The sequence below is a fragment of the Panicum virgatum genome, chromosome 2K (genome assembly GCF_016808335.1).
Source record: "Panicum virgatum strain AP13 chromosome 2K, P.virgatum_v5, whole genome shotgun sequence".
NCBI classification, from domain to species: domain Eukaryota; kingdom Viridiplantae; phylum Streptophyta; class Magnoliopsida; order Poales; family Poaceae; genus Panicum; species Panicum virgatum.
Window position 1 is genome coordinate 61,356,946 of NC_053137.1, and position 23,406 is coordinate 61,380,351.

Below are 23,406 nucleotides of genomic sequence, written 5' to 3' on the forward strand. Positions count from 1 at the left end.
TCGCTAACACATCAGTGTAAATGCTGAAATCGTCCTTTGGTTTGTTCCTACAACTGCTTAGTTCAGAGACTACATGTACTAGTCCATAATAGTCAAAATAACCTGTAAAATGGACAAGCCAAAGAAGAAGATCTGGTCTGATCAGATCAACTGACAAAAAAGCTTGAACTATATTTCCGAGACTGTCTTCTGTCAGAAGTGATGTAACAGACGATTCATAGTTGCTGTCAACCCTTTTTCTTTCAGAGGGTTGCAGTGCCAGGAGGGAGAGCCCTGCCATTCATTCTTGCTATTCTCTCCAAGACAGCCTTTAATTCACCTTTTGAGCAAATGTACCTTGGAGATTCAGATATTATACTAGAGAAAATAAGCAGAATGAAATATGGCGCGAAGGATCAATCAGGCTGGAGGCCTGGAGCCCTTGAATTTTGGCGCCCGGCCGGTGAGGCGGCCTCCCCGCTTACCTACCTGCCCTGCCCCATGGCCGCCGGCACCGTTTGTTCGTTCGTTTGGATGCTGCTGTTGCGTCCGCAACAACCCAGCAAGGCTCCGTTAGGTTAGGTTGTGTGCCGCACTGTTTAGATTCTCTCGATCCAATATCTATCCATTTCGTTTCTCTCTATAAATAGGTTGTGTGCTGGGTGCCACCTCCATTCACACCCACGCCTTGCTTGCATTGCAGTTGTGTGATCGTCGACTCGTTGCCAGAGAGCAGCAGCAACCATGGAGGCCCTCTTCGCCGCCGCCTGCTTCGCGTTCCTCCTCCTGAATGGTGCGCGCGCGCATCCATGTTTTCGTTCCTCTTCGCTCGATCATATCCATGTCATTTCGTTTGAGCTTTGATCGATCATACATACCATTTCGGTTGTGCTTCGGTCGACCGTGTCATTTCTCCCTGCTCATCATTGCTCCGATCTCTTGCTGGAATTTTACGTGTTTTATGTTTTGGGATTTTGCACGCGCAGCCGCTGGTGTGGAGTCTCGGCGGTGCCGCTGCGACGGCGACGGCGACGACAAGCCGTCGTACGATACGACAAGCTGTTCGTGTTCGGCGACTCCTTCGCCGACACCGGAAACCTCCGCAAGGGCGATCTGAAATGGGAGACGCGAGGCTGGTACGAGCCCTCCGGCATGTCGGACGACGACCACGACAACAAACCCACCGGCCGCTGCTCTGACGGCTTGGTTCAGTCTGATTTCCTCGGTACGCGACTACGTGAGCTCTCAGATAGATCAATGTTGCTCGCCTGCTCGCTGTTACATCTTTCTCATTAGTAGTAGTAGGTCACATCTCTCAGATAGATCAATGTATTGGGCGTCCTTACGTTTATTGCAGCCAAGATTATCCTGGGGCAGAAGGAGGCCCCTCCGCCGGAGAGGCTTCGGCGGCAGGACGGCGTGGACCTGTCCTCCGGCGTCAACTTCGCCAGCTCCGGCTCCGGCGTGTTCCCGGGGTGGAACTTGGACAAGCAGGTCAAGAAGTTCAAGAGGCTGCTCCGGAAGAGGATCATCGGCAAGGACCTCAGCCAGTCGGTCGCGCTCGTCTCCATCGCGTCCGGCGCCGACTACGCCGACGCCCCCAGCGACCTGCCCGCCATGGACCCCCTGGTGAGCGCGCACACTGACACGGCCATGGCCTCTCGACCAGCCTTGCACGCACGCGCGCGCGCTGAGAACTGATGAAGCTCATCATGTGCTTTCGCTGCTGCTGGATCGTGGCGTTCGCCCAATACATCTCGAACGTGACGGACGGGATCGTCGACGGCGTGAGGAAGCTTCAGGACCTGGGCGTCGGAGCGGTGCTGGTGAACCTGCTGCCCCCGCTGGGCTGCGCGCCGCTGAACACCAGGGCGGACAACTACGCCAGGTGCGAGAAGGACAAGATCACGGGCGCCCACAACAAGCGTCTCACGCACAAGCTGCGCGATGACGACTCGGTCCTCCTGCTCGACCTCAACGCCGTCTTCAAAGGCATCGTCACTCCCAAGACCGGTAAGAAAGCTTGGCTTGCTTGTGAAAATTACATCTCGTGAAATGATCGAAGAACTATCGTCTAATGTGATATTGATGTGACCTTTTTTTTTTGTTCGACTTGATCATGGCAGAGAAGCTGTTCTACCATAGGCACACGCCGTGCTGCGAGAGCATCGACGAGAGCGGATTCTGTGGGCAGGTGGACGGCGAAGGCAACCTGGAGTACACGCTGTGCGACAGACCGTACAAGTACTTCTACTGGGACAGCACCAACCCAACGCAGGCTGGATGGAAGGCCGTCATGGAGCAGCTCGAAGGCCCCATCAGAGAGTATCTGGGCATCTAGCTCTTTGGCAGTTTGGTTGAGGTCGTGTCTTGCCTTGCACGGAAGAGTTTGTTAGGTTAGGTTTGGAGATTGGGCGTGTTCATTCTTGGTGTAGGCATTGGTGTCCAGAAATTCCATGCATATCTAGCTATACAAATTGGGTAGGGATATTTAGTTTAGAACTTTAGATTGGGTAATTGGTGTCGTGCTGCTAGATTATTGGCATGTTACGTTGGTATTTTGTGATCTTCCATGAATGAGCATCTCGTGAGGTATAAAACAAAGAAAATGTGCTGGTTCACTTCTGCAATGATCTCCTTATGAAAATAGCATACATTTTTCTAGACTGAGATAATTCCAACCAGATCAATTATAACCCTGAGAACTCACAAAAACAGGCTATCCACTCAGTCCCATGTGGATCTAGTGGTTGCGCAGGATAAATCATAGCCAGCTTAAGGGAACACCAGGGGAAGCCATGACTTGATCTCAAAAGGGAAGAGTGCACGTGCAGCACGCGTTCCAGATCCATAGAAAAATCAATTTTGACGATCACAAAATAGACTCTGTACACGAATTTTATACAGCTACAACAATCTGTTCATATATAACTAGCCTACATATGAAAGTACAGCTTGAGAGCGTGTATTCACATATTCCAATACAAATTTGGGACTTGAGGCAGGTGATATAAAGGAGCAAATAAAAGGAAGAACTTTGATTTGCCTATTTCTATCCACAGTTATCTATACAGGCAGTAGCTCCATCGTCAAAGCTGGGGCTATACAAGCCCGACGAAGTTGATGGTATAAGAAATGTAACAATGATGCTGCCAATGAGATGATAATGATATACATCTGATTCTGAAATATCAATGAATTTCACGGCCCTTGGTCTCAAGAGGAAACAGGGTACACGCCACTCCTGCAAGAAAGAGTGCCAGATCCATCACAAGCACGGCTTCTTTCTGGTGATGTTTCTCTATCAATGCAGTTATCGTGAGAGGAGCAACGATGCTTCCAACTCGGCCAATGAAATTAGCAAACCCAACTCCGGTGTTGCGACAAGATGTAGGGTATATCTGCACAAAATTTGACACTAAATGAGTTTCTTTATGAAAAAATGGAATGAGATGTACTAACCTATTGTATTCTATGGTTACATTATTGTCTGTTTCACAATATATGCATCTTCTGAAAATACCGATTTAAATCATTTGACTCTCATGTTATTCATGTAACTATACTCTTAGGCATCAGTACTGATCACCATGGGCCTAACTAGATATATTAATGGGAAAACTCCAGTTTACACCCTCGAACTATTGCAAAAGTGCGATTTTCAACCTTCAACTACAAAACCGGATAACCGAGACCATCCAACTGTCAAAACCGGACAAATTTGGCCCTTAGGGTGGTTTCGAATGTGGCTTTGTATTTTTTTTAAAAAAAATAAAAAAATTCTAATTAGACCTAAAAAATCAAACTAATTCATTTAAATTCAGAAAAATATGAAACTAGTACCAAAATATTTCTAAAAATGTAACCTATCCATTACTGCTCTATTTGAATATTAGTTATTAAAAAATAATAGGCGTAACTACAAGCAACCAAATATTATGAATATATAAAAAAATAGATATGAATAACTGACAAGTATCGTGCCAATAGATTGGTTACATTTTTAGAAAACTTTGATACCCATTTCGTATTTTTTATTTAAATAAATTACTTATCAATTTTTTTAGTTTAAATTTGAATATTTTTAATTCTCACAAAATGGAAAGCCACCTTCGAAACCACCTAAAGGGCCAAAATTGCCCTGTTTGAACAGTTGGATGCCCCCTTGTTATCCGGTTTCGTAGTTAAAGGTTGAAAATCGAACTTTTGTGATAGTTCGAGGGTGTAAACCGGACTTTTCCTTATATCCAAATCAGTATTATATTTTTGTAGTTATGAACATATAAGGTAACATATACATCATGTAATCCGGGGAACCTATCAAAGGGAGACCAATATGAAAAAATGAATATGCAGAAGTAAGTGGTGTTTGGCAATGACCTCAGGGGAATAAACATGAAGAACAGCAAAGCTCCCCATAACACAAGTGCGTGCACAGAAGAGAAGGATAATTGATAAACCTTGTCTCAACTGTATACAAAGCGGTGCACTAAAGGCACAGCACAACAAAATCATGCCTCCCAGTGTCACTTTCCGACCAATCCTATCAACCAGTAGCGCTGCCAAAAGAAGACCAGGAAACTCTGCCATAAATAAAGCAAAGGCTTTAGTTATTAAAATACTTAATTAATTCTTCTTAGAAAGTAGCATTTGAATAATATTTAACAGAACAACAATTTTAAATACAATCAATAATTGAATAACCTTCTCATTTTCTTTGGCAAGTTGCAAGAATTATTCATAATAAGATAGAGAAAACAGGAAACAGTGTCTCTAGAACCATGTTCTGCAGTTACTAAATATGCTGCAGTTTAATTGTTTTGTTTTATCTAGTATTTGATTAAAGGATATGATTTTTTTATATTGATAACAGCCACACTCCCAGAAGAGTAAATCTAAATTCCAAATGAGAACAACAATCGTTTGCCAAGAAAATATCTAGGAATAATATGTACAACATGCAAATCAGAAGTTTCTTCCAGGATAGTTAGTGGTCATATCTTAACTCAAACTAGCAGCAGCTACTGGAAAATCGGAAGGAACATTCATCATTCTGATTAAATTTTGTTAAGCCCACAATATTACCTGCAAAACTGGTCACCAACACATTTATGTAAACGGTGGAATCCTTAGGTTGACTCCTACCAGTGCTTAGTTCAGAGATAAGATATACTAGTCCATAATAGGCAAAATAACTAGCAAAATGGACAAGCCAAAGAAGAAGAGTTGATCCAATCAGATCGCGTGACCAAAAAGCTCGAAATGTATTTTTGTAACTGGATTTAGTGCTTGTGCCCTTATCATGTCCGAGGTTGTCTTCTGTCATAAGTAGAAGTGTTGTAACAGACGAATCATAGTTGTCCTTGATCCTTTTTGGTTCAGAGGTTACAGTGCCAGGAGGGAGAGAACTGTTATTCATTCTTGCCATTCTCTCCAGGACGAGCATAGCTTCACTTACTTTACCTCTTGAGCAAAGGTATCTTGGTGATTCAGGTATCACACTAGAGAAAAAAAGCAGGATGAAACATGGCGCGGAGGAAAATGCAAGTAACCATCTCCATCCAAGTATTGGCATGATAGCCTGCATTCAGCATATATTATGCACATGTGACATAAGAGTAATGCTGACACCAACAAGAACAGAAGGTGTTGCTGTGATATAACTGACCGAGGGGATTGTTCCTCGAATGTCACTAACACTTTATTTCTGCTTTCTGAAAAGATGCAGTACATCTTTTCAAAAGACTGCCTACTGCTATATGTTGGAGTTGCTGATGCTCTCCAACTGTTTAGGCTGGCTAGAAATTCCAGCTCCTAGTAGTAAATACATTAGCGCGTTAAAAACTTTCCTAAGTAGGTTTTGTCCAGGTATCTGGCAAATATTTACCTGGTCAATGAGACGAGGATTTGGAACATTAAATGCCAATCGAAGGGCTGATTTAGTGATGCTTCAAATGTTGTTAACTCAGATTTTATTGAGATTTTGATTACTCCTGCTTTTGGTACAGTATATGAAGAAATGCTTCAAAACATTAACTGATAAAGTTGAACCATTGTCTCTATCTGAACAGTATATGAAAAATTGCTCCCTTTTCAAAAAAAAAAGAATTGCTCCAAAATATGCATATACTGTATGTAGCTAAGGCATGCCAATGCCATACATGGTGATGCACATCACATGAAAATCAAACTTTGACATCTTTGGCTGGGAGGTTCCACATGAATGAAAATAGAAATAACAAGTCGGGCACAAACTTATAATTTGACAATAACTGAAGTCGAGTATGGAAAGCAAAGTACCCAAGCAAGTAGAGCCTCTAATATTGTTCCAAGGGTCCAGAAACATGTAAAAGCAGCTATCCAGGAACCTCTGTTTTCAGCCGGGACGAACTCCAGGAACCAAGTAGGGAGCACATGGTTGCCACCCAGGCCAAGGCCAACGATGAAGCGCAAAGCCAGCAAGGTGGCATAATTAGGTGAGAACGCGCAGAGAAAACCAGGCACACCACTGACGATTGCAGTGAATAGAAAACCAGCCCTGCAAAAGAAAAGAGAACATAGACAATACACTAGAGCGTGATATAATCGGAAATCTTTTTTTTATTATTTTGTATACAAAGAATACTAGTACTCACTAATAGACAAGTGCATTTTTTGTTCCAAGTTGTTGGACCAGTAATAGTTTGGCTATTTCTTCCGCCACATGTCCATGGATCACAAAACGAGACTGACATTAATCGCATGAATTAAAATGCGTTTTCTGCCAATTTCTTGAATCAGTATTACTCCGAAAGATTTTTTGCTGAACTACTGAACAGAAAGTCTGAAAACTGAAGCTCTGAACATACCGTCTGCCGTATCTGTCGGAGACGAGACCACCGACGCACGCCCCGAGGAGCATGCCGGCGAAGGCAACGCTGGTGATGAGTCCCTCTGCCCCGCCGGAGACACCCCACTCCTCCTTCACGGACGGGCCCACGAAGGACAGCAGCATGACCTCCATGGCCTCCGCGACCCAGCCGGTGCCCAGGAACCCGAGCAGGAGCGCCTGGAACCGGCCGAAGCCGAGCCGCGATAGCGCCTCGTCTGTTGTGTACGCCTCGGCGCCGCTCCCGCCTCCCGCCATGCCGCCTCGGGTCGGGCAAGGGAGGAGTGCCGCCGAGGCAGGGGGGAGCCGCACGAAAGTGAAGGGCGAGGGGAGAGTTGACTCACATTGAGCTATCTCCCGTAAATATACAGTTTTGCTCCTTATCAACTGATTGAGATTTAGCTTTTCTGTCAATCGACGCACAGGAGCGTCGGATCGGCAACGGATGATAGAGATCGATTTGCGCGTAATCCATAAAGCCGGGTCCGCTCTCGTGAGTTCACGAGGGCCCGTTTACCGGATCCTGCTGCACCCCTGTGTCCCTTCCGCTTCCTTGGGCCCTTCGTCCCCACATGGCCACATCCGATCCATTCGCGGCCCATTTCCTCCCTTTGGGTGTACTAGCGTGAGCAAGAGAGACGGAGGAGCCAGCGCCGCGCAGCTTGTGCCGCAACGACGCAAGGCCTTCGAGGGGCGGTGCGATCCCTCTGCAGCAAACTGAAGTTGAGTGACTTCCATTTCTTTCCTCGTTTCCCCCATGTTCTGGATCTCCTCCTTTCTTTTTCTTGTTGATTTCTTCCTCTCTCTCCTGAGCCATGTGCTACTGCTCAGGTGTGGGATCTTCACTTTTCTTCTTCATGGTGATGCGGCCTTGCAGATCCAGGGACAGTGATAGGTGATGGAATGGCTTATCTGTATACATTTCAGGGGTGTTGCTGTCTAGCCTACGCGTTCCTATGTAGGAGATGTGATTTGCTTGATTTTGGGGGAACGGGGGATGGAAGAATCTTGCTGACTCAAATCTTGTTTGTTGAATTAAAAAAAATACTTCAGATGAAGCACAAAGGAAAAAACACGTGTGATTTATAACTGTTAACTCTGTGTGTCTAATTTCGGATGAAACTCCCTCTTATTATATAGTATGCAGTAATCATGCTTGTGTCTATTATTTTAACTGTGAACTCTATGTGTTTGTACTTTGTAGAAACATACACTTCCTCTTCTAGCTTGCAGTTCCGAGAAGAAATGTCTTGCCTAATCACGCTTGTGTTTTTTTAAGAAGTTAATGACGTTTGTGTGTGGATGTAATTGTTAGCTCATTTTTTTTGTCTATGACTTTGAATTTCTCTCGTAGCATGCAGCTTTGAATTTCTTTTTATGCCAGTCATGCATGTGCATGCAATTGTAATTGCTAGCACCCTGCTTTGTGCTGTCCAAATTTTTTTTTTGGGACTGTGGCTTTTCATCTAACTGATGCAAGGCAATGGGCAATGGCAGTTTTTTAAATATTCTTGCTGCTTCTGCAGCAGTTGGTACCCTCGTGATTCCTGATAGTTTCTGTAAGATGCAAACTCTCTACCTGTTATTTTTGCTTGTGAAGGCTTCCTTTTCAGCAGTTCCTGAAGGATAAATAAGCCATTCCTGTAGACATAACGAATGAGGTAGCATGGGAGCTTACTATTCACTGGTAAATTTGTCTCATTGGTGGGTGTTAACAAATGCAGGTTGAAATATTCACCCATTTCACTATTCACCACTGTAGCTTTTTAGCAGTTCTGTCCCCGACATCATTTTTTGCTGCCAACTTTATAAGATCTATAATTAGTGTTTCTTTAATTTCTTAACCAATTTCAAAATTAAGCTCCCCAACTGATCCACATTATTTCATTGGTGATTTAAGTGATTATGGGGATGTATAAATTGTTAGTGCACCCTGGAATGGGAATATCTGAATTTTATTTTGGTATCCTCGACTAGAATTTAAAGTAACATTCATCACCTAAAATGTTTACATTTATTTCAGATAAATCCATTTTTTTTCTAACATGCTTTTTCTACCAGTGCCATTTAACATGGTAATCTTTCTATATTTGGTCCTAGAACTGCTTTTGTCAAAGTTGTATTAATTTAATACGGTGCATTGTGTTATTCTTGTAGTTATTTTTTTAGCAAGAAAAGTTATACACACATATCTAAGTGTACTTTTTATGCAATTAACAAATTTTCAACTACTATAATGTTCCTCTGCACATATTACAAGTTTTTTAAAAAAAACATAAGTTTTACTATGCAATATATAGGTATGAGATTGCATATTAATTTTTAAAGAGTTTTGTAGCTTAGATAATTTATAGTAATATATTATTGAAGGAATTTTATATGTTTCAGTTACAACATTTCCATCATTATTTATAGTGTAATTTTTTTAATTTAATCAAGTCGGACAAGTGTTAAGTCATATGATACCATTGTTTTACATCCATCATAAAAACTGTAACTCTACTTTTGCTAACATATCAGTTTTAAGTTTTTTTTGATGGGTTAATGTAAATTTGAAAAATGTATGTGATTTTTTGTATGCTGTGAATTAGTCATTTAGTTGTGATATAATTGCACTGCAACTTGTAGTGTAGCTGCAGTGTATGTCAGATGGACACTGTCGTTGGGTTTAGGCTCATGAACTGATCCTACTTCAAATGTGACATATGTTGTTGTCCCTTCAATTGTGACAGCTAGATGAGGAGCCAATTTGTAGGACCAATGGGGCCAAGAGTGTCGAAGGATTATACTAGCTAAGTCACTTTCTCTTTTATCATCTCCTTTTCTGTTTGGTAGCAATCAGCTGTTACTTTTTTGTGCTATGAAAAACTTGCATGGTCATTATACTAAATTTACAGGTAGAGAAAATTGTTAACTTGAATAGTCCCTATGTAGATTTTTATATTTACTTTTTACCTATGTTTATATTTTATAAAAAAACAAAATGTTGTTCCTAGATTTACATTTGGTGGAGGTTTTTTAGTATATCAAATTTGATCTAATGAGGAAGTGTCTGAACTTATTACTTATCCTTGTACTGTACATATCTCTTGGATTTTTCAAAACTCAAGTATCTGTCAGTTTTTATGATTGTACGTATGGCATTCGAAATGATTGAATCACAAACAACACCTATTTTCTAACTTGATGTCTTTGGTGGATTTGGATTAGCAGGTGTGCATATACTTTTGCTACTAGGTGCTCTGTTCAAATATACATAAATTCAACTCTTTTTTGTTTTGACCAGAGAATTTTTACTCCATAAGTTTTTGTAGTTTGTAAAAATTTCAAGTTACAGTTAGTATTTTTTTCAGCTTTCAAGAAAGAGGTATTTTCATCGATTTTTCTACTTTTTCTTCCACTTGTGGTGGTGATGGCTATCTGCTTTGGCTTGGAAGTTTGGCCAATTGGGATATTGGATATATGTTTGGTTGGATACAATATGTGATCTTTTGGAGATGTAACTTTTTAGCATTCCATTTTATGCTACGAGTATATTATACTTTTGTACGTAACATTTTGCATGTGTAGTAAATTGCATGTTTACAATTGTTGTATATGGAAAATGCTCCAAGAAAAAAAAACTAGTAGCTGTATGTGTGTTGGGCATGTTGCTCAGTTTTACAATTAGGGCCTGTTACCTTCAATAGAGATCCTAGTTATACAGCGGGGATAAATAGTATATGTAATTTTATTATAGGTCAAAAATTGCACATGTAAAATTTTGATTTATTGTTTTTGTTGTGATTTTGGTTTCTATTCTAGTTGTCCAAAAGAAAAGAACAAGCCCTGGGCCGGTAACCACAGCAACAACACTTTTTAACAGGCCCACAAAACAGACATAAAATAGGCCCAGAATGCTAACAGGTCTACAAACCAATTGCGCACCCCATATAGACGTGCCTATAAACAAATGCGCTATTATAAACTACGGGCCCAGTAATAGTCAGGTAGCAGCTGAGCCCTTGGGTGATTGGGTGATGGACGGACTATTGATATCATCGATTGACAGATATCAAAATATCAGTCGATTGACACAGAGACACATCCGTAAATATATTGGTAAAACAAAATCATCCTGAAGTATTGTCTCGGCTCAATTTATTTTTTCGCGATCACGTCGGAACATATTTTTTATTAAAAAAAATAGTCATAGGCACAATTTTGATGCAGCCAAACAAAAATTGACACAAGAGCAAAAAAAACTAAAAAACAAAAAATACTGAAAAAACACACACAAGCGAGAAAACACAACAGCAGCAAGCAACACAGGCAACGTGTTTAACCCACAAATCAAAGGAACCCACACCACCGCTACAACTGAACCTGAAAAAACAAACACAACAACACTAAGGTTGCACAATCTCCATCGCAACAGTAAGATCCCAGTGGCAAAGCATCTGCTAAAAGGTGAAGAAGAACCACGACGGAAAAGCAACCGCCCAAACCAAAAGAGGTGGCAAAACATCCACCGGAAGGCACGGCCGGCTCAAATCCCGACGGCAAAAAATCCATCCTAACAAAGTAGAGGCGGCAATCCACCTAAACGAACTTCAACCAGCAAGGCAGCAAAGCATCCGCCGGACTGAAGCGACCTGAGCAACCAAAAGTGATGGTGGGGGCGTGGGGCAGATGAAGCAAAGGCTGGATCGGAGGGTCAGGCAACAGTGGCAACCTCCTACAACGCCTGAATATGTTGGGTAGGGTAGCCACCCCATGGTCCCAAAGCCAGAGCGCTGACAACAAAGCTTCCGAGAAGGAAGTGACACCACTGGCGCCACTGTTGCCGGACCAGAAAGTCAAGATTTCACCCAGAAAGCTTGCCGGAGAGGAGGGAAGAAGGGAGCAACAGATGACGCCTTCAACAAGGTAGGCAACGCCCGAGGGTGTCATCGTCATCGACCCACAAGCGGTCATGGCTTTCACCTAAACCTCCTTCCTTTCCTCGAGAACGCGACGCTAAGAAAGCCAGGTGAAGCGAGCGAAATGGGGCCAAGAAAGCCCACCGGGCCCCACCAAAGCCACGACTGCCCCTAGCGGAGGAGGGCCAACCGCGTGCGAGTCCCAGGGCCCACACCGGCCAGCCTCGCGGCAAGATCGCCGCCGTACATGCAAGCATTGGCAGAGGAGGTGGGGGTCGTGTCAACGCCTGCAGCGACCAGCCTTGCGGCCAGCGACCACCACACGAGCACACGCGCGAGAGGGTGGGCAAGCAGTGCTGGCACTGTCGGGCGGAGGAACACCGCGCCACTCCAGATCCGGCCAAAGGGAGGTATGGATCCGGCAATGGAGCAGGCAGATCCGGCCACCGGCGATTAAAACAGAGGAGGAGGGGCGACCTAGGTGACGGGGCTGAGGGAGAGAGGAGCTGAGGGATGAAGGCGGCCGGCCGACTTCGGCGCAGCTGCGGACCACCGCTGCCAGCGGCGACCGGCCGGTCGGGCGGCGGCGGCCACCACAGGGGTCGTCGGTGTGGAGGGGAGACTGTAGGAGAGAGGGTTGAGAGAGAGAGAGGGTTCTTCTGAGGTTTTATATGAATCATATGATATTTTTTGCTCGGCTCAATTTAGTCCCTAAAAATATTTAATTTAGTTTCTAAACTATACTAATTGACTTGTCTAACTTTGTCCTTAATCCGACATGGCACGCCTCCACGTAGGCTACTCCAGTCATCGTCGTCTAGTCAGCTTGAGATGTGGGTGGTGAGGGGGCAGGCAGGCAGCGACCCTGCGAGGGGCAGTGACCTGGGCACCTGCCAGGGGTGGGAGCAGCTCGATGCGGGCTAATAGCTGCCTGTATTAAATCTATTCTATGGATGAAATGTAAAAGAGTATTTTACACCTCAAATTGATTGGGAGGTAACTGGAGAAGCCTACATATAAAGTTGGACCGATTAGAATAATTTAGGAACTAAATTAGATTTTTTTTAGGGGTGTCAATGAGTGACTTTTAGGGGCACCTCCAACCCTTTTTAGTTTAATATATTGTACTAGTTTTTCAAACTGGGTTATCCACTTGCATCCCTAATTTTTTTCATAGTTCAGAAATAAATATTAGGAGAAGACGAAATATGAGAGCATCCAATATACCAAAATCGAATGTGAAGATTATGTTAGCAGTGGCAGCACGGAACGTTGCCCGCGGGTAACGGGGGTACTCCCTCCATTTTTAAACTATATTTCGTTTTGGAATTTCTAAATACACACTAAAATTTATGTACTGTAAATATAGTGTATATGTACCGTATAGTAAATTTATAAATCTATAAAAGTTAAAAGTGAATTATAATTTGTAAATGGATGGAATAGTTTGTGCTGGTCTTTATTTTTTTTTCAGTGGGTGTCTGAGTTGTATTGTGTAAATTTAAAAAAATAATATTTGAAGTTGGTAATTTCAAAATAACGAAGCACCTAGCTATATAGGCAAAAGAAGTAATGGGCGGATCGATGCCCTTCGCCATACGGTAAGTTATAGGTAACGGGACTTAACAATACCTGCCAACCTCGCTCGTTACACGTGACGGGCCGTAAACACTTGTCAGCTGCAAAATATAGGTGGTAGGTTTTGTTTGGATGTACCGTACTGCTCAATCTTTCAAAAGTTGGATCTCCGTACACATGACATTGTGATCGGGAATCTATCGTGTGCAAACCAATTTCTTCGTACATGTCGTTCAAACTTTAATTTGAGTTACCAGATTTAATATCCAAAGGGGTGCGCAGGGGGATTTGCAAAATTGTGATTAGAAACGTGTAATTAATTGTAAAATTATCCAATCCGCATGCCCCTTGGATGTTGACCCGGTGGTTCAGATTGAAGTTTGTAGTACGGTTTACACGAAGATATTGGTTTGCATTTGATACGTTTCCGTTATGATTACACTAAACTAAAATAAAGGCTAATGTGAAAGTGCCACAACTACATAAAACTTTATGGAGGCGGGCAAAAGTCATTAACCGAGACATTTTTTGCAACCGTCTCGAACCGAAGGTCACGATTAATCATGACCTCAACCCAGATGGTTTCGTGCCCTCCTCGGTAAATCAAATTAAAAAAACAAAAAAATCCAATGAACAGGCCCAGCGAGCCCATCCACAGGCCGCACGAACCACCGCTCGCCGGATCCGCACCGCCATTGCGTCTGCTCGCCAAATCCGCCCGCTGCTCGCCAAATCCGGCCACCACGGTCGTGGATCCGGTCCGTCGGCGGCAAATTCGGGCACGTGGAAGCTGAGGCGCGGTAAATCATTTTTTATAGTACACTAGGTGATAAATATTTATAAGTTAACTCCACCTTACTCAACTAGCAAGGTGCTATTAGTGTGCACACAGTAAGCATGGGCTAGGACTGGGCCACGTCTAAATTTGCTCAGATGTCACATTGGACCAGAATCTAGAGGTGGCATGAAGGCCATATCCATGACGGGCCTCTGTGACATCCATCACGTGTATTGTTACAGGTGATGCGCGTCGTAAGTCCGTTACCTATTTCACATAAGTGGCAGCTAGCTAATTCCTGGTAAGAGCAAATATAATAATAGTAATAGGACGTAAGCAGACTAAATGATGAGATAGATGAGAGAAAAGGAGAGAGAAGAAAAGCGGACTATAAGCTTACCGCCAGCTTCGACACCAAAACTTAAAAAATTTTGTGAGAGAGATAAATAATTAAATGAACCACGTATTAATGGCGAAGATCTAACCATTATACAAGTAGGTTGAAATATAAGTTGCAAAGATTCTTAGAATCAGAAGCCGGCTGTATTATTAACTTTGCTCTAAACATGCAGTGCTACCAATTTAGCATATTACTACTAGGCTAACCACTACTGCCAAAATTGCCAACACTAGTTCTAGCGCCGAGGTGCTATTTTTAGACAGAAATGAATGCAAATGAACTTTGAGATAGCAGAGCAATTTACTACCCATTTACAGCTGCATAGCACCAGGTTTCCAAACAAGCTTCATTAAACACTTGCTAAATATATCTGGTGCCCACCGATTATCTATATTCGCTATATATAGTCAAGAACTCCCCACCTGAACTCCACACACTGAAACACATCAAACCTAGAAGCACGAAGCGCGCATAGCCCCCCATGCGGCCATGCCTTGCACTCTCTCCATCATCAAAAGGGGCGCTCGCCCTGCTAAGGGGGCGGCTCCAATCAAGGGTTGGTCCTCCCTGCCTGACGACCTCGTCGTCCAAGTAGGCGATTGCCTCTTGGCAGACAACGACATCTACAGCTACATGGACTTCCGCGCCGTCTGCAAGAGTTGGCGCCGTCCCACCAAGAACGTCGCCAAACCCGACCGCTTCGAGCCCAGCAAGTGGGCGCTGCTCGACCGACATGATCATGTCCTCACGTTCGTGAACGTCGAGACTGGTCGGTTCCTTGTCAAGAACATTCCCCTCATCCGCAAGTACTTGTTCGTCGGCGCAACAGGAGGCGGCATGATCATCCTTAAGAAGTCAAAATCCCCCCACCAGGTTCGCGTGCTCAACCCCTTCACGGGATTAATTGTGCGTTTCAAGGCGGCCTTGCCCACTATTGGATGGGTTAGGGAGGCTACCATGGCGACATCGCCGATGATGATGCTCTTCATCATCTCCAGCGAAGCTGGTAAGATCATGTGGGCTGATCAGGATAGCAAGAAATTCCAAGAGTTTAGGGTTGATTACCGCAACAGATCTCTATCCATGACGCCCTTTGAGAGCAAAGTGTATGTCAGTGACCATGAAGGAACCATCTTTTCATCCACTTCCGTCGCCGCCGAGGAACATAGCAGCCACCGCTCTGCACAAACAATCTCGATGGCCAGCACCATTCGTCGTCGTCCTGATGCCGAAGGTGACCCTGCATGGGATTGTCATCTTGTCAAGTCTGGGGGAGAGTTGCTCCTTGTGACAAGGCCATGGTACGAAGTACATGGAAAACCGGTAGTCCGAAGGGTGGACATAGAGAGGAATAAGCTTGAGCTGGTAACCAGCATTGGCAACCGAGCTCTCTTCCTCAGTGATGTCAGGTGCCTCTCTGTTGAAGCCAGCAAGTTCCAGGGCGTCGAAGGAGGCTGCATCTACTTTGTATATCCAGTCACAACAGCAGGCAATCGCCAGGCCTCACTCATGACCACTTTTCACGTCGCTGACCAAGTGCAGGACATAATATTTGATGTGGCTACCATGGCAGGTGGCTCCAACCAGCCATTCACTCTTGCCCAAGTCTTCGCAAATTACTCCAGCTCCATCTACTATTCTGAACGAGCCTTTAACTTCTTGATCAAAAAATAAGAACGATGCTTTAACTGATAGACAGTGATGAAGAAGTCTCATATGATGGCTCCGAATCTGAAGAGTGAATGAAAGATGCACATGTAATATCTACTCTCTAGGAGCAGGACCCATACTATACTATAGTATTTTTACATTTCATGCTGTTAATGTACTAGGTTTCTCTAGCTACTAGCTAGCTCTATTTTAATTCTTAGTCGGGCATTTTTTTTTCAAAGTTGCAAGAATTATTGTAATCTTCTTAGGGAGATGTAGTCATGGTTTTCCACCGAGTTTTCTTAGTCATGGTTCGAATTTGATATGTACTTAAATTAATTTTAGTAGTCACAACTTTCAAATGCCATGATGAGTTTAAATTATGGTGCATTATTGGGGTATCTTAATTCAGTTGGAATCGGAATGATGTCATCACGTTTTAATTGGTAGAGAACAGCAAACACGTAATGGTAGCGGTATCTTGCTAAATTAAGTTGTGATATTTCATGACTTCAAGCCCAGGAAATGGTTATCAGCTATGGTACATATACACAACTACCATGTTATTATTAATTTTAAAAGAATAGAGCTTAATTCTTATGTAGAAAGAATCGATGAGTGCTTAATTTTGGAAGAAACCGCCATAGCTCGGTTGGCAAGTGGTATGAATGTAGAGCTATAGAACGTAGAAAGAATCGATGAGTTCTTAACTTAGAAGAAACCGTTGTAACGCTTGTTTGGCTACATAGGTTATGGATGTAGAAAGAATCGATTAGTGATTAATTTAGAAGAAACCACCGTAGCTCGGTTGGAAAGCGGCGCAGCTATAGAGATTTTGAACGTAGAAAGAATTAACGAATGCTTAATTTAGAAGCAATGCGGTGGTGCACTATGCCCACCAGAGTTCGATCCCTAGAATCAGCACTAGTGCTCTCCACCCGGTGCCTCCTTGCGATCCTCTATCTTTAAGAGTTTGTCATTGTATCCTTGTTATTCTCAAAACAAAACAAAAAATCATTTTTGCATGTTATATGTGCTTTCAAAATCTTGGTATGTGAATGGAAGCCAACAGAAATGCTAGCTCATCTTGTTAAGTCCTTCTAAAAAGTTGATTGTTCTATTGATCAAATGGACTGGAGCAACAAGATTAACATTGTATTACAAGCTAGCAATATCGTAACTAGTTCTAGTGAAAATCATAATTTACAACACACAGGTTTGGGTGTTTCTATTTTAAAAAGTTATTAAAAAATTCTGGTTTTACATAAAAAATTGAAAACTAATTCATTTTAGATCAGAAAAAATATAAAATTGGTACCAAGATTTTTTTAAAATAAATATATGTTGGTGTGCTATTGGATTATTTTTGTCTTATTTATTTAAAGATAATGCGCACACCTACAAGCCAAAAAAACACTAGAAACAAAGAACAAATTTGGTCTATATAACGGACAAGCAGATACATTTTCATAAAAGTGATGATGCTAGTTTCATAATTTTTAATTTAAAGAAAGTGATGTTGCTAGTTTCATAATTTTTAATTTAAAGTGAATTATTTATAAGTTTTTTTAGATTAAAGTGGATTTTTTAATTGTTACACAACGGAACCACCCAAGGGACCAAATTTACTCAGTTTCATAGTTGGATAGCCTCCATTATCTGATTCTGTAGTAGAGTGTTGAAAATCGTACTTCTATGATAGTTGGAGGGTGCATTGTGGACTTTTCTTTTTTCTATTTAGGGTAATGTATTTGCATAGCTATTGCTAGTTAAGGTTTTCTATTACAAACCTTGTCCTAATAAATACCTATAGACTAAAGTTAAAAGTTTTTGACAATTCTAGATATGATGTTACTGTTCACAGGTCCAATGCTCAACTATTGACGGGACAGTTATTCATAATGATGTAGCTAATATTTCTTAGAAGGTGGGTATCGCATATATAGGTCCACACATATACCGTTTATGTTAATTTTTTAATCCAAAAATCGGTTTGACATATTTTGACGATAAACATTTATCAAATGTCCTTATACTGTTTATGATTTATTTTTTTACAAAAAAACAACTGCAGATTAGAAAGAATCATTTAACAATTGCCACAAGGATGCTTATATAGTGCTAATCTGACTAGCACACTTATATTTTATAGCAGATATAATTGTGTAAAGTGGCCAATTAACGAACGAGATGTCGATATGCACCCCGTTGGGCATGCTAAAACACCATTTACCTGTACCGGCATGTCACCAGCCTCACGAGACATTATGATGCACGACACGACACGACACGATCGATAAAGCACACAAGCTAGCTGATGTGAAGCCGCGAGATGGCTAGGAGAGATGAGAGGAGTGATCTGTTTAAAAGAAACGGGAGTTCATCAGGGCGTCGTTCTTATGGGCGCCTGAACCCTGAAGCCGTGGCCCGTGGGGATCCGATCAGCCCCGGGCGCGTCGCGCCAGTGACCTTGGGAACACAAGTCCCCATCCGTAGTGGCCAACTGGCCACTCCTTTCTCGTTCTCAATGACAGATGGCACTGTACCCGGAGAACCTCAAATTGGAAGCTCAATTGTTTTTACTCGAGGAAAAGCCCAACCCATAGCTGCAACCGTTCCTGAAAACGCATAAATATTTTGAAATTTTGGGTTCTCATGATAAATATCCATGTAGGATAAGCTAGAAGCGTCCAATACACGATCAGGGAATTCAAAAATTTCCAACAGAGACACAGATGCTACTAGCCTCGCCCCCTTTTACTTCGGTAGCAAACCTGAGTTCAAGACAAGCTACTCTTGTGATGCATCAGGATCATGCAGAGGCTCCTCAGTCTTCATCTCTCTCAGGAGGGAGGCCACATGGAAGCAGCATTTTCTGTGACACAGAAATGATGTATCATTATCCTTAATTTAAAATTGTCATCAAACAATTGCAAGGTAATCGGCAACTGGTAGGAAAAAAAGATTATGGTATACATTGCAAGTCATGGTACCAAATGTAACGCTTTTAGCCTGCTAATAGATTAGACAGATATACAACAAAATTAATGGCAGGCATGAAGGCAATTTAGTACAGAAGCTCATCACTAGCAAATTGTGGACAACAGTTCTGTTCATATTCTGTTGTGTACAGAAAACTTGATTTAACCATGTAGCTGAAGTGCCAAATCATGTCATCTACTATCTCCATTTTTCAAATACCCATATTCACTGTCACTAGAGATTGAGCAAAATATTTTGAACTTTGACATCAAATTTGAAACTTCAACTTAAAAATTGTGTATCAGGCTACATCTTAGAGGACAAGGTAGTGAAGACTTAGCCTATCTAGCACAACAGTTGATGTGGCTGTCCATAATATGGAAAAATTCAATACAGAAAAACAAAAGGCCCCAATTCCCAATCAAATAAGATACTGATATGTCAGGAAAACAATCCCTTATGGATATGGCTTTAAAAATTGATTCTGTTTGCAAGACCAATATGTGGACAATCAGTAGAATAGTTCAAACATCTTCTAGCAGTGCATCTGTGGTTGCCTGACTACCTTAACAGAAACTAACACTTTGATTTGAGTGCATCATTAACTACTTCAACAAATATCTAATTCTATGTTAAATTTAGGATGACCAGCATTGATTCTATTCTACTCGAGACATATCGTTTCTTGCAGGGAGAAATGATGACCCTGCTTTTAGCATCATGATTTGGTCTAGTCTTTGAAATAATTTTCAACAATAACTTAGTAGAATAGTTAAAACTTACCAAACATACCTGTAATATATATGCCCCAGATTTGGTATACACTTCGACATAATTTCCAATTATGACTTAGCAGATAGTAAAAACTTGCCAAACATACTTTTTACGTGCTACAACTTAGTTAAAGAGTTAAAATTCACCAAACATACTTCATCACATTATAACGTAGTAGAAGAGTTAAAACTTGCCAAACATACTTCACCGTACTATAACTTAGTAGAGGAATTAAAACTTGCCAAGCATACTTTGCTGTAGTATAACTTAGTAGAACAATTAAAACTTGCCAAACATACTTCAACAAACTTTAGTAGAACAGTTACAACTTCCATACCTGCATAAAATTGTAACGCTCTCTTCCAATTGATTCATTTTCAGCAATAGCAAAATATGCCAGCATTGGATAGTGCCCAATATAAGAGGCATAGCTGTCCCTCTGGATGTTTCCAGCCCACTCACTGTTCATATTAAAAATATTAAGCATTACTCACAATTCAGTTAGCCTTTTCTTAATGAAGAAAAAAGATACTTACAATCTGGTCAAGTCCGCGTGTCCTGTGCCAACATATTTGGCTTGAAGATGCTCAAGCTGAGAATTTATGTTGAACCTATCGCTAGCCTTCAAAAATAGTAAGTTGTGTTAGAAATCTTGCGGTCAAAATGCCAAAGAACAATCTAGCCAATGAAACAGCACAGTAAAGACCATGAACCAGATAATCGGAAGGGAATTTATAGGGGGTGGGGGATGAACCAAAGTCAAAATGGAAAACAAGAACCTCTACGAAACCAAGTAATAGTCAAAACAGGTGGTACATTAGGCATATGGGTGCAAACTTCTATGACCACTTGTGACACCCCAGCCCAGGGCCTAATAGGATTAATAGGATACTCATACCAATAAGTTGCAACTTCTTTTCCGGAAGCCGGTCTCCAAAGAACTTCGAGGTTAAGCGTGCTTGGCCCGGAGAATTTTGGGGATGGGTGACCGACCGAGAAGTTCTTCCCGGGTGCACACGAGTGAGGACAAAGTGTGCAGAAAAGACTGGTGTTGGTCTGTGAGGGCAGTCTATGTCCTAGAAAGCAGCCAGATGTAAGCGGGCCCGGCCTCGGGGAGGCGGGATGTTACAGAATGGTATCAGAGCCGACTCTCGCGGTTTCACGGGCAGGTACGGGCGTAAGTGCGGAGGCATGAGCACGGGCGCGTGGGGGCGCAGATGCCACCGGCATGTGCACGGGCGCGTGGCGGGTCAGTGCGCGGGCATCTGGGATGCGCCGTTGGCACTGGACGCACGGACGTGGCACAGGGACCGTTGGCACTGGACGCACGGACGTGGCACATGGGCTGCTAGCACTGGACGTACGGGACATGGCCAAGAGAGGACATTCCTGGCTTGGGATTGACCGACGAGGACGTCGGTCTCTTAAGGGGGTGAGCATGTGACACCCCGGCCCCGGCCCAGGGCCTAATAGGATTAATAGGATACTCATACCAACAAGTTGCAACTTCTTTTCCGGAAGCCGGTCTCCAAAGAACTTCGAGGTTAAGCGTGCTTGGCTCGGAGAAATTTGGGGATGGGTGACCGACCGGGAAGTTCTTCCCTGGTGCACATGAGTGAGGACAAAGTGTGCAGAAAAGACTGGTGTTGGTCTGTGAGGGCAGTCTATGTCCTAGAAAGCAGCCAGATGTAAGCGGGCCCGGTCTCGGGGAGGCGGGACGTTACATCACTTCAAGAACAAGGATCTTAAGAACTTGTTTAAGAGGTTGTGCACCCAAAATCAACAGAGAAAATTTAATGAAGGACAAGTTAGGTGCGGTAGGAGTTAGCGGTCGAGATCCTGCCGACGATGATGACAACTACACGCTCGAATAGCTCAAAATAGGAACCATAGTGTATCTAGCTGCGAGTACGAGATCACAGGTTGCCACTGCTCAGCACGGTGATCACGGGTTTCCCAAATATCGCATTCATTGCCCAGACATACGTGACCCAATAGCAGTGCCCTTCCACCATTTCAAAAAGATGTGACAACACGGCAACCACTCCAGCTCACCTTCAAAGCAGTCTCTCTATCGAGGATGACAGACCTGTCATTCTACAGCGCAGGTCTGTGGCGTGTAGTGGGGAAGACAGCATCTAGGCGCGATCGACCGAGCGGCAGCAATGCAGCGCTATGAGTATGCATGCACAGAGATGCATCGAGTAGTCATTTCGAGAATCGAATCTAGCCTTTTCAGTGTTAGGTCAGCTAGCCTCTTCACTGTGTTGTCATGTAGGCTTTTTAGGTACATTTACACTCCACACTCCGGGTATCAAACCTTTGTGCGCCTATAAATACTCCGAAGTTTGTGAACTCCCAGCAGCACTTAAACAACAAAGCTCATTGTATACCCAATGTCTGGAGATGGGTCTAGCGGGAAGAATTACTACGGTTTTGGGAAAGGAAAAGGGGGAAGAAAGGGAGACCCCATAATATGGGAGGGGCCTCTTGGACCTGATTCCTTTCCGGAACCAGTGTTTGAGTTTCCACCACAGCACAAGAGTGAATTTACCAATGAAACTCCTCTTCGACAATACGATAACCGTAGAGAACCATGGCCAAAATGCAGACATGGTGAGGACTGCTTAGTGCAGATGTGCACCGACGGGATGGATGGCGGTCGGCGTTTCTTTAAATATCCACACGCATGGGTAATACTCGGTTGTTTCATTTCTTTATCTTCAATGAGACACCTTACATGAAATTTGTTTTGCAGTCTTCCGATGCTCCAGAAAACTGTGGTTTAATAGATGGGTCGATCCTGCACCAATTGATTCTGTTCAGGAGTTCATCGAGTACCTCCAGATAAAGATCTTTGATCTGAAATGCAAGGTGAACCATTATGAGGAAGTGAGCGAGGGTAACAAAGACGACGAAGTTGATGATACCAGCAATGCTGCCGGTTCACAGGATGAACCATGCACTCTTCCTTACTGCAACTGTCATTGTCACAAGAAGAAGGGTCTTGCGCCTCCGGCACCACCGCCTGCACCACCTGCAATGGGTGCATACTGCGGAGAAGGCTCAACGCAGTTTGCTACGTGGGGATACAGCTACTAGAACTACCCTAGTGCTAGTGACTTGCTGCATCGTTGTGTTTGTTCTGTTTTTTTTAATTACCTAAGGCATGTTAGGTTAGTCCGGAATCTGTTTACCGTAGTTTGCAACGGGTTCTGCCATGCCACTGCATGTGTGATGTGTGTTTCATTATCGTTGTATTATGATGTAAAATTTGATGGTTCATATTATGTAATGCATTTCTTAGTTCTTATTTCTTATCGTTATATTAATTAAATGTGTGCTTTATAGTATTCTAGTCACATGAAAAGCTCCGAGGGCCATGTCCGTGCCAGCATAGGGCTAAGAGGGTCCGACGCCCTAGTGCTTTTTATACACTTCAACGTTTGCCTCTGATCACTCTCGTATTTTCCATTACATACAATAGATGGTATGT

The 23,406-nt window shown here is 42.9% G+C and overlaps 4 protein-coding genes across 5 annotated transcripts; 2 read left to right on the forward strand and 2 right to left on the reverse strand.

Annotated features, from left to right (window-relative positions):
- Positions 1 to 671: 671 nt before the first annotated feature.
- On the forward strand, positions 672 to 1,680 carry LOC120695554 (GDSL esterase/lipase At3g09930-like). The gene is made up of 2 exons (XM_039978773.1): positions 672 to 1,204; positions 1,337 to 1,680. The coding sequence occupies exons 1-2, from the start codon at positions 1,132 to 1,134 to the stop codon at positions 1,678 to 1,680; spliced, it is 417 nt and encodes a 138-aa protein (XP_039834707.1). The 5' UTR covers positions 672 to 1,131.
- LOC120695555 (GDSL esterase/lipase At5g03600-like) lies at positions 1,680 to 2,604 on the forward strand. Its single transcript, XM_039978774.1, has 2 exons — positions 1,680 to 1,992; positions 2,106 to 2,604. Exons 1-2 carry the CDS (start codon positions 1,680 to 1,682, stop codon positions 2,318 to 2,320), a joined length of 528 nt encoding a protein of 175 aa, XP_039834708.1. The 3' UTR covers positions 2,321 to 2,604.
- A 191-nt stretch (positions 2,605 to 2,795) lies between these two features.
- On the reverse strand, positions 2,796 to 7,195 carry LOC120692272 (organic cation/carnitine transporter 7-like). 2 transcript variants are annotated; one of them, XM_039975552.1, is made up of 5 exons: positions 6,828 to 7,195; positions 6,280 to 6,517; positions 5,443 to 5,560; positions 4,360 to 4,562; positions 2,796 to 3,380 (listed from the first exon to the last, which is right to left on the reverse strand). In XM_039975552.1, exons 1-5 carry the CDS (start codon positions 7,103 to 7,105, stop codon positions 3,171 to 3,173), a joined length of 1,047 nt encoding a protein of 348 aa, XP_039831486.1. In that variant the 5' UTR covers positions 7,106 to 7,195; the 3' UTR covers positions 2,796 to 3,170. The 2 variants fall into 2 exon arrangements, with proteins under 2 accessions (XP_039831486.1, XP_039831478.1); XM_039975544.1 differs by having other exon boundaries at positions 5,065 to 5,560.
- Positions 7,196 to 18,757: 11,562 nt separating this feature from the next.
- LOC120695556 (uncharacterized protein At4g14342-like) lies at positions 18,758 to 20,553 on the reverse strand (the record flags this gene model as incomplete). Its single annotated transcript, XM_039978775.1, has 3 exons — positions 18,758 to 19,029; positions 20,248 to 20,371; positions 20,447 to 20,553. Coding segments are annotated over 3 exons (279 nt in total), but the record flags the coding sequence as incomplete, so codon positions are not given.
- Between the last annotated feature and the right edge of the window lie 2,853 nt (positions 20,554 to 23,406).

What these genes read in the sequence shown, in the direction of transcription:
- LOC120695554 (XM_039978773.1), top strand. Translation starts at nt 1,132, where the DNA reads ATGTCGGACGACGACCACGACAACAAACCCACCGGCCGCTGCTCTGAC. An exon ending in GGTTCAGTCTGATTTCCTCG is followed by an intron (nt 1,205 to 1,336) that starts GTACGCGACTAC and finishes CGTTTATTGCAG; the next exon opens with CCAAGATTATCCTGGGGCAG.
- LOC120695555 (XM_039978774.1), top strand. Translation starts at nt 1,680, where the DNA reads ATGAAGCTCATCATGTGCTTTCGCTGCTGCTGGATCGTGGCGTTCGCC. An exon ending in CATCGTCACTCCCAAGACCG is followed by an intron (nt 1,993 to 2,105) that starts GTAAGAAAGCTT and finishes TGATCATGGCAG; the next exon opens with AGAAGCTGTTCTACCATAGG.
- LOC120692272 (XM_039975544.1), bottom strand. Translation starts at nt 7,105, where the DNA reads ATGGCGGGAGGCGGGAGCGGCGCCGAGGCGTACACAACAGACGAGGCG. An exon ending in TAGAGGCTCTACTTGCTTGG is followed by an intron (nt 5,561 to 6,279) that starts GTACTTTGCTTT and finishes TGCTGAATGCAG; the next exon opens with GCTATCATGCCAATACTTGG. An exon ending in TTCATGTTTATTCCCCTGAG is followed by an intron (nt 3,381 to 4,359) that starts GTCATTGCCAAA and finishes AATTTTGTGCAG; the next exon opens with ATATACCCTACATCTTGTCG.